At 44.7% G+C, this 10254-nt stretch overlaps 1 protein-coding gene across 1 annotated transcript in view; it reads right to left on the reverse strand.

The window, feature by feature from the left end:
• Positions 1–5555, reverse strand: part of ITGA8 (integrin subunit alpha 8) — a 172878-nt gene extending 167323 nt beyond the window's left edge. Inside the window, exons 1-2 of the mRNA XM_073334109.1 lie at positions 5314–5555; positions 4715–4839 (exon numbers count right to left, since the gene is read on the reverse strand). Of these exons, the coding sequence (XP_073190210.1) occupies positions 4715–4839; positions 5314–5492 (304 nt within the window). The 5' untranslated portion in view covers positions 5493–5555. The remainder of the gene's footprint in view (positions 1–4714; positions 4840–5313) is intronic.
• Positions 5556–10254: the final 4699 nt, after the last annotated feature.

Genomic DNA, 10254 nt, shown 5'->3' on the forward strand with positions numbered 1-10254 from the left:
AAGACCTCTAACCTCTGGCTGAGTTACTGAAGTCCTCAAATCACGATTTAAAGACTTCAAGTTACAGAGAATTCACCATTTACACTAGTTTAAACCTGCAAGTGACCCCTGCCCCATGCAGCAGAGGAAGGAGGAAAAAACCTCAAGGTCTTTGCCAATCTGACCCAGGGGAAAATTCCTTCCTGACCCCAAATATGGAGATCGGTTAGACCCTGAGCATGTGGGCTAGACCTACCAGCCAGACACCTAGGAAAGAATGATCTGTAGTAACTAACAGCCCTCTCCAGCTAGTGTCCCATAATGGACCGTGGGACATACTTGCTCCTAGCAGTCAGCTACATGCCATTGTAGACAATCCTGTCATACCAATAAACTTATCAAGCTCAGTCTTGAAGCCAGTTAGGTTTTTCCCCCCACTGCTCCACTTGGAAGGCTGTTCCAGAACTTCACTCCTGTGATGATTAGAAACCTTAACCTAATTTCAAGCCTAAATTTGGTGATGGCCAGTTTATATCCATTTGTTCTGGATTCCACATTGATGTTTAACTTAAATAACTCCTCTCCCTCCCTGGTATTTATCCCTCTGATGTATTTATAAAGAGCAATCATATCTCCCCTCAGCCTTCTTTTGGTTAGGGTAAACAAGCCAAGCTCTGTGAGTCTCCTCTCATAAGGTAGGTTTTCCATTCTTCAGATCATCCTAGTAGCCCTTCTCTGCACCTGTTCCAGTTTGAATTAATCTTTCTTACACCTGGGAGACTAGAACTGCACACAGTATTCCAGATCCTGAGGTCTCACCAGTGACTCGTACAATGGTACTAACACTTCCCTGTCTCTACTGGAAATACCTAGCCTGATGCATCCTAGGACTGCATTAGCCTTTTTCATGGGCACATCACATTGGCGGCTCATAAACCTCCTGTGATCAACTAGTACACCCAGATCTTTCTCCTCCTCTGTCACTTCCAGCTGATACGTCCCCAGCTTATAGCAAAAATTCTTGTTGTTAGTTCCTAAATGCATGACCTTACACTTTGCCCTGAGACATTCTATACCTCAAAGCAACATGCTGAAATCCCCATATTCACCACTGTCATACAATTATGACATGTTTTGGACAAAGTATGCCTTGTGAGGTAGCATGTTAAAAAGCCTTAATTGGTTGACCATTAATATTATGTTGGATTGTATATGCTGTTGTTATATGTGAAGTTCTGAAGTATTGCTGTATGTGTTACTGAAGTATGTTATGAGGTTGGGAACACACACAACCAGCCTTTCAGGTTCAACAGTGGAGTAGCCAGACATGCTGGTATCCCATTAAAGGGAATCCACTCTCCCAGAAGCCATCCCAGAAGACTTCTCAGAGAGAGCATGTAGACAATGGATGCTGCTTGACCAATGGGGGAAGACCCCCATGTCACAAGCAAAAGATCTTTCCAGCAAGCTGGAAGAAACTATAACAGAGGGGAAGTGACATCATGACTTGGCCTCACTCCCACCACAACTCAACCCCTGGAAACATGCCTATAGGACAAAGACTTTGTACTGCAGGAGGGTGGTCCCACGCTGAATGGCAGTTCCAGCCTGTGTATTGAAGATCTGTGACCTGTTTGTACCATCTATCAGGGTGAGACACTACTTGATTCAAATTCTGTTTAGTTTATAGAATTTAGACTGCAAGTTTATTTTTGTTTTCTTAAGTAAACAACTTTGATCTCTATTCTTGCTACTTATAATTACTTAAAATCTATCTTTCTGTAGTTAATACTGTTCACAAGGTAATTCCAAACTCGGGTAAATTAAAAGTATTATTACGGCTCTTTTGTAAAGGGCACTTATGGAAAGTGTTCTCATTCAATGAGCATTCCTTTGTTTCTCTTTTTTTAAGTCTGATGGTCATTGTTGGCAATACAAGGGAGAAAAGAATTGAAGTGTGCTTCTCTCATTGGGGCAAGGTAACTCTCATTGACAATAATAATACAAGTGAGTTACTCGTGTGTCAAGGGGAGACTAGATCCTCAGAATGGAAAAGTTAAAGACTTGTTATGCTCGAAATTCTGGATTTAGCGGTCAGTCTGCATGGTCATTTAAGTGGTATGTAATGTGTTCTCTCTCTCTGTCTGTATACCACATTAGTTTCTATTCTGATCTTAGTGAAGCAGATTATTAATTATTCAGCAGTTTGTTTTCCTTTAATTGTACTTAGCACACTTGACTGAAAGAGCAGCTAATACTGGACTAGGTCCAAGAAAAAGGTGAGTTTTGTATAAAAAGGCATCAAAATGAAAGCTTTCAGCTTTGAAATCATCTATTTTTTTCTCTCTCCTCTGTTTTTAGAAGATTATTTCCAGCCCTTTTGATGTCAAGAAATTCAATGCCTTTTACAAAACTGCTGCTGTGTGTAAAACATTCCTTTTTAAAAATTAAATCCAGTATATTTAATTCCCCATCTACTATACTCTTAATAAGTGAAACTTCCTAATATTAGAGAAATGATGGTCTTGTGGTTAAGCCACTAGACTGGGATGAAGGGGACCCAGATTCAATTCCAAGCCCCATCATAGACCTTGTGCAAACCTAAATAACTTGTTTCTGTGTCTCAGCTTCTCCCCTGTAAAATGGGAACAGTATCACCTCAAAGGGGTATTGCAGGGATAAATTCATCAGTAAGTCTGAAGTATTCATACAGTGACAGAGGTCATATAAGGTCATATAAGAATAGTCTGAAAACATCTGTAATATTTAACAAACCATTGGTTGTGTCCTGTTACAGCTACAAACACAAAAAAGGAAAATATATTAAAAAGATTTAAAACAGTAACTTCCAGGCTAACGGCAGTATTGTGTGCTCTGCTTTGGAGTAGAGAGGAGATAAAAAGGAACAGAAGACTTGCTCATACAGCTGAAAATATTCCAAAGAGAAGGGAGCTGAACATAAGTAGCATCATTTTACGGCACAGATGTGTAAATAAATTAATATTGACTGAATCTGTGATGACATATGCAAAGCATTCTGTGTACTCGTGTCCTAGCTCCAATTTATGTTTGCATTCATTTATATACACATATCCTAATACCCTTTCCTTTCTCTTCTCTCTAGCCCCTATAGAAATAGGGTATTGACTTTCCTCTGTGGACTTCCTGAGATCACTCTATGCTTCAGTTTAGTGCTCTGGAAAAGTTTTGGACTGACCACTCTGGAAAATGAAGTTCTCTAATCTGGTCACAAACTGGCATTTGCATGGCAAAGCCTAAAACCCCTGTTATCTTCAAGTAGTCAGCTGCTTCTGGCCACCACACCTCCTACCTACTCCAGAGGCTAAATCTGTGCTCCAGATCTCTCTGAAACTCTGTGACTGATAGAACGTGTGGAGTCTTCCTGAATCTGTTTAGCCACCCACTGTGGTCTTTTCCACACAAGGGCCTGATCTGGCCCCATGCGTCCACTGTAATCCTTTCCCAAGATAACATTTGAAAATGTATTGGATCCTCACTTTGGATGAAGCTTCAAAACAATTTACATTTAAACACATGGTACTTCATTGTATGCTCCTGTGGTATAAGGGTACAATTCCCTTATTTACCCAGATGTAAATAGTAGGTGTGCTGGCAATATTATTTGCTGTGTACCTATATACACATGCATATATTAAAATATATACACACACAGCAGAGGGGACATATACTGTGCATACATCTACATGCATATAGTGCATATAGAATTAGAGACCGTATGTGTGTTATTACAGTATATATCCAGGTATTGCAGGTGTATTGTAATGTTTATAATACAGTAAGCTGGGATTCTTTCACACATGCACACACACAGCTGGGGAACTGTGTTGCTGATTTGTTAGCTATAGGGAAGTTGACTGAAATTTCATTTATGTTCATAGAAACAGGCTTTGTTGTATTATATTAATATTTGTATGACGAATAAGCACTAAAATTAAATACAGTCTGGTGAATTGTAACTTTTGTTCTAAAGATTATATTGTATAAATATGCCTACATTAAACCATTCAGTTTAAATGTTTTTGGAAACACTAGGTTTAAATTATTTTCAAGGGCTATAAAGAGAAAACATAAACAGCCTGAATTGTTTAAAATGTGTGTTCCCTTTAATTAAATTAGAAACATCTGTCTTGGGATTTTGAAAGTGGTCGGATATAATCTATTCACATTATGCCTACATCAGTTTGCATCCAACTTTCAGTATTTTGAAAGAAAATTCTTCCTTTCTGTAAAGAATTAAATCAGCATGGAGCATAAGGTACCGCCTCCGACTGAATGGGCAGAATCCCTTGTTGAAAACAGCACTGAAAACGACCAACAACCAATTTCCACGGTTCGGGGGGCGGGGGGGTTATATCAAACACGGAGTTTGGTCTTCTGAACATTTGCAAGTGGGTATTTCTTTTCAAAAAGCGTTACGTGCAATCCACACACCTTTCATTCAACGTATGGAAAGCGGCAGTGGCCTACGCACCAACCCCCAACTTCACGCGATTGTTATTTCTGTAGGGACCATCTCCCCCGGACGCACACAAACTCCAAGAGCGCAATTTCTCTGGGGAACTACACACACTCAGATCAGACTGACAGACACAAGTGAAGGGAGCGCCGAACCAACTCGCAGTAAGGGGTGACTTTCCCAATGCAATACAACGCGAAATATCTGTGCGTTACATGCGTATAACGATTTACTTACTAGTAGTATCGAAGGGGATCTGTTTGCACTCAGCGGCCGGCCAAGGACAGTAATACACCGCTCCCCCTTCCTGTATGTCCGGCTGTGTAGTATTGGCTTTGGGAGCACCGACCAGGACACTTACTCTGCAAAAACATTTGTGACCGTCACTAGATAAAGGCGGACTGATGGCAGATCATTTGTGCCCACCCGCTGCCACCCACACCAGAGCCCGGGGACGGGAGGAAATCGGCAGGACCCTTTCCCTGTGGCCACATGCTCCACGGAGCTTTCATTCCCAGCAGATAGATAACCCCTGCTGGAGCTGCATCCGCCGGCCGGTGCCAGAGAGACGCCCGCAAAGGGCTGCCCCCGCTCGGGCTTTGGGCAGATCCCTCCCCGCACCCGCGGCTGGGTTCCTGGCGAGCCTGCCCCGGGGTGCTGGGAGCGGCGCCCAGGCTGGCTTTAGCCAGGACGAGTTGGGCTGATGGAGACCTTCTCTGGCCACCCCGGCGCGGGTCTCCGGTGGCCCCGGCGCTGGGGCCAAGGGCCGAGGAGGGGGCCGCCGAGCTCCCGGGCAGGGCTCCGGGCTGGGAGGGAAGCGCCCCGCGGGTACTTACGCGCCGGTGTAGTGGTGGAAATCCACGGCGTAGCCGAAGTAGCTGCGCTCGGGCCCGCTGTACACGGTCAGCTTCTCCTCGTCCACGTTGAACGCCGCCAGCCCCGGCGGCCGGAGCATCCCTGACAGCAGCAGCAGCAGCGGGGCGAGGGGCTCCCAGCGGCGCCCCGGGGGCAGCATCCTGCTCCTCAGCCGCGGAGCCTCCCGCTCCCGGGGCAGCGCGGCGGGGGCAGCCTGGCGGGGCGCGGGGCGCAGCGGCGAGGCGGCTGGTGCGCAGGGACCCGCGGCGGCTCGGCTCGGACCCGCAGCCCCGCTCCGCGCCGCCTCTCGCCCGGCGCCCACAAGCATCTCCGCGCGGCGGCGAGTGAGGCAGCCGCTCGGCCGGCTGACTCCGGGGCGCCCCCTGGTGGCCGGCCGCTGGGGCACAGGCAGAGCGCTCCGCAGGGCAGCGGGCGCGCTGGGGGCGGGGGTCGGCGGCCGGGGACCGCGACAAAGCCCTGAACTCCCTGGCTCTGGACGTTCTCTCTTCCCCACGCCGCGCGTGTGAGATGCACCAGGGAATCCACTCACTGCGGGGGGGGGGGTGCCTGATGCCCCCTGGCAGCGGATCCGAAGGGATCTAGATAGTCACCCCCACTGGAAAAGCAAGCAGATTTTTGCCCTATCGTCTGAAAGGTGGAATCTGAGCCTTCCCCGCAGAGCCAACAAGTCAAGGGGAGGTTCAGCTGCTTTGCTAAATTAGAGGAGGGCAATCAAAGCATGAAAGTACAAGCCAGTACAGGACGCGCAACAGCACCCCCCGAGGGCAAAGTTTTTCCCGAAGTTTGTAGTGTGGTAGCCACTGGTGGCACCCTGGAGCAGGGGCAAACACAGGTGTGCAGCGCCCTCCTCAGCAGAGCAACTCGGAAGGACAAGTCACTTCTCACTCTTTTGTGGACTGAAAATGTCCCGATTTGGGGCTGAAACGGACAGGTGGGATTTTAGGGAAAGCTGGAACCCCTGGTTCCAAGCTATTTGTGAGCCATGTGTGTATGATCTAACCCACACACTTACGATTTTGGCTGGAACTATAAAAACAGCTGCTGTCTGCCAATTTAGCCCACAACTAATCCTCAATGAGAAACAAGGCTGAGCTAAATTTAAAAAATAAAATTGTGGCAGTACTTTCATTTTTCTTTAAGAGGATTTATATGGTAACAAGCAACGATGCACTGCTGCCCCAGCCTTACAGAAAACTGTTTCCAAATAATAACAGCTGCAAAGGTGTGTGATTCACCCGTCCCCTCTCCCGATCAAGAAAAAAACAGGGCCAGATTCTGAGGCTATCATCCAGAGTAATCTCACGGAAGCCAATGGCATTACTGGGATTTGCCCGAGGGAACCTGAAATCAGAATTTGACCCTGAGAGGCGCCTATGACCATTACAGAACAGTGGTTGCTGTTCCATAATTAAGGTCTTGATCCTGCAACTGCGTCTGTGTGAAGGGGCCGCCGTGCCTGTATGGAGCCTCATTTATTTTAATGGGGCTCTTACAGGCTACAGGAGTCCCCCCTGTCTAGGTCCACTTGCACAGTCCAGCTCTAAGGAGTTTCCATCATAAACCCAATTTTGTCCTCTGTCCCAAGCAAGATTTAAGAACGCATCAACACTGAGACAGGATCTGCAGACAAAGTCACCCTGCTCTACCCACGTGTATAGCAGGGATGAAGTTTCAGTAGCTTCTAGCTGAGTAACTTCCTTCTCCCCTCCCCCCCCAAACTATTTCATCCACTGAAGATTCTTATATTTTGAAAGAGCCTTTTCTGATATAACAGGACACGGAAAAGCTACTCCTAGGAACTGGACACTCAACAGCTCATTATAATGACCACTAAGATGGCTATTGTTTAAAAGAAGAGGCCTTTTCTTGTTTTCAACAGACGTTTTAACCACAGGAAAGATATAAAGACCAACCACAGTTCAGAACACCTCAGGAGGCCTATTTCTTTGTAAATTTCACTATTACTGCTAGGTAGACTATATAAACTCTAACTATGCCTAAGGGAGTAACTTAAATTCACATAAAGAGAAAAATCACTGTATGTAGTTCCTATAACTATTATACAAGAGGAGGTGTCAAATCTCTCCCCTGACAAAAGAATGCAGACCGGCCCATAAGCTACATGACAACCCCATTCCATGCAGAAAACAGAATGTCCCTCTCAGAATTACTTCCCTCCCCTCCAATTTTAATCCATAACACCCTCTTGTGGGATTCTCCACTCCCATAACTGTGTTTTAGATGTTTTGTTTACGACTATATTCAAATAGGCAGCATCTGCTTGAAATTCTACCCTTCCCTGCCTGGATCAATGGCACTCCAAAACCTGCCAGAAGAGGGCAGCATATTTCATTTTTAAATCCCCCAACCTCTCTCCTCCCCCCGCGCCAAGTCAAAGGCAGAAACGAAGTAGAAAACCTTCTAAAAATACTTCTTCATCCTCTAAAAAGCCGTTCTTCTCTCTGAAAAAGAGATGAGTCCTTCCAGCATTTACAATGCAAGTGTGTATCAAGGAAATACTGGAGAAGAAACCTAGAAGAATTGTAAACATTCCAAAGTTACATTTAAGATCACACTTGCTACATTTTGAGTGTACCTATTATAGCAGCAGATTAAGTCCTTTGTGGCTAGAGTTACTCTGATATTCCCAGTCACTATAACGGAATAGTGTGTTTATTTTTAAAGTTTGGTATAATTGCCCTAAGCTGTCATCACTGACTCCCACACCTCAGTTTGTGGAACATATAATGAGTTTCTATTGTTCTAATTTGGATGAAACCAAACAATAGCCATTACTTAGTTATTTTAGAATGAACAAGTATTTCTGGTGGTAAGGACCAATAGCAAAATGTACTTCAATGACATAAGAGCCTAAGTCCTATATTCAAAAGTAATTTAGGCTTAGGCTTCTAAGTGCATTAGAGGCTTTAGAAAATTTTACACCAAACTCCTAAATGAATAGGAATTCAACTTTTTGGAAATGTTGAGTTGTGCTACGTAATAGTAATACATTGCTCCCGTCCGACATTAGACTCCGTAAGTACCGGACTCTTTCATAAGGCTTTTCATCAGTAGATCTTAAAGTGATTTACAACAGAGCTCAGTATCGTTATCATTTTACAGGTGGGGAAACTGAGGCACAGAGTGACATCACTTGCCCAAGATCATCCAGCAAGGCAGCAGCAGAGCCCAGATTGAAACCCAGGTTTTACCATTCCCAGTCCAGTGCTCTATTCACTAGCAACCCTGCCTTATATGGGCCAATTTACAGTAGGTCTAGTAATTATAAAGTTGCTCAAACTGGTGGCAGAGGGGAGGGGTGGGAAGGACAAGGATCAGAAAGACAGGAAGCTGTGTCATGCTCTCCTTGCTCTCAATGTATTAGTATGTTGAAATTCTCTCCTTCCTTTTCTATTTTTCTTTCAGATAATCCAGCAGCAGATTGAAATGGGTGTCATAACCTACCCTACCCCCTTCAAATTCAAGCACTAATTGTCACATTTAAAAAGTAGATAAATAGTTAAAGCTACTTATTGTTTAAAAATTAGACCAACACAACATTTAACCATTCTCCCTTTGATAAATCCAGTGGCAGCAGGGCCAGAGCCTCCACAGCTGGAGAGAAACTCTGCAGGAGACACAGCACAACCAAAAGAGAACACTCTCCGGGGCTCTAGAGTTACTTTACAAGGTTCTTGCATATGCAGAAGAACAAACAAACAAAACCAAAATGCTCAGCACAACGTTTGGCCATATTTTTATCATACATCTTAAGCCCTTAAACTCCAAAAAGCAAGACCCATCTATAAAAACAAATAAAACAGTTTTTCTGCCTGCAGTACTTCCTCCTCCAACCCATTTCCCTGCATCCAGCCCAGCCTCCCCTCTTCAGAACTAAGCTCAGCTGCACTTGATTACCTCAGCTCAGAGGCACTCCCTGCTGGGAATCTACAGAGCTCTGCTGGGATTTAACTCCAAAAGCTCCACAGTAATGTCTGCTCATTGGGTCCTTTCCCCAGGAGTATTGGGTCAGGATACATCAAGGATATAGGGTCCTATCCGTGGAGCACCATGACACCTGTATGCCCAATCCCACAAGTTCTTTCACAAATTTAAATGAAGTAGTGGGTCACCTAGTAAATATCCATGATGGGCTTGCATCTTAACATAGAATAGACATTCAAATCTGGAATTTGTGTCAGCCTCTAGGAGAGAAAGGGGTTTGTTGTGAAATTTGGATCCAGAGCCAGATTCAGATTCTGAACCGCCCCCAAATTGGAGGTGTACAGAGATGGGTTTTGTTCAGGCCCATCTCTAATAATGATGTGTACCAATGTTGCTTTTCATGTTTGATTTTTGATTCAAGAGTGCTGTAGCTGAGGCCAGAAGGACTATAAGGAATAGACCATTATTGGACACTGCAGATTTAGACCAGGTTGCTTAATCGATAACCAGAAAAAGAAAACACACAATATATTCTCCCCAAACCCATGTGACCATTACAATAATAAAATAATTATTTGTACTGCAGTATTGCCAAAAGGCCCTAGCCCCACCGTGCTAGGCACTGCACAGATAGCAAAACAGTTCCTTCCCCAAAGATCTTACAAGCTAAGCCATAAAAAGTAAAACATTGTCAAGATATTGTAGTCAGAGACTATACCTTAGTGATATTTTGCAGTGGAGTTGCAACATTTTGTAGCATGCATTGAATCTTTTGTGAAGTGAAAAACACGTTACATATTGCCTTTTCAGCTAGGCATGCCAAGAGGAAATAGAGCCATGCGATAGGATATTCACTTCACTGGAAGACATGCCGTCTGTTACAAGACACTACCACCATGTCCTGTTCACACTGTGTAAAAGAAATGTCCATCTTGTTGTGTTGTCTCAGTTGGTGT

This window comes from Lepidochelys kempii, chromosome 2, assembly GCF_965140265.1.
Source record: "Lepidochelys kempii isolate rLepKem1 chromosome 2, rLepKem1.hap2, whole genome shotgun sequence".
In the NCBI taxonomy this organism is placed as follows: domain Eukaryota; kingdom Metazoa; phylum Chordata; order Testudines; family Cheloniidae; genus Lepidochelys; species Lepidochelys kempii.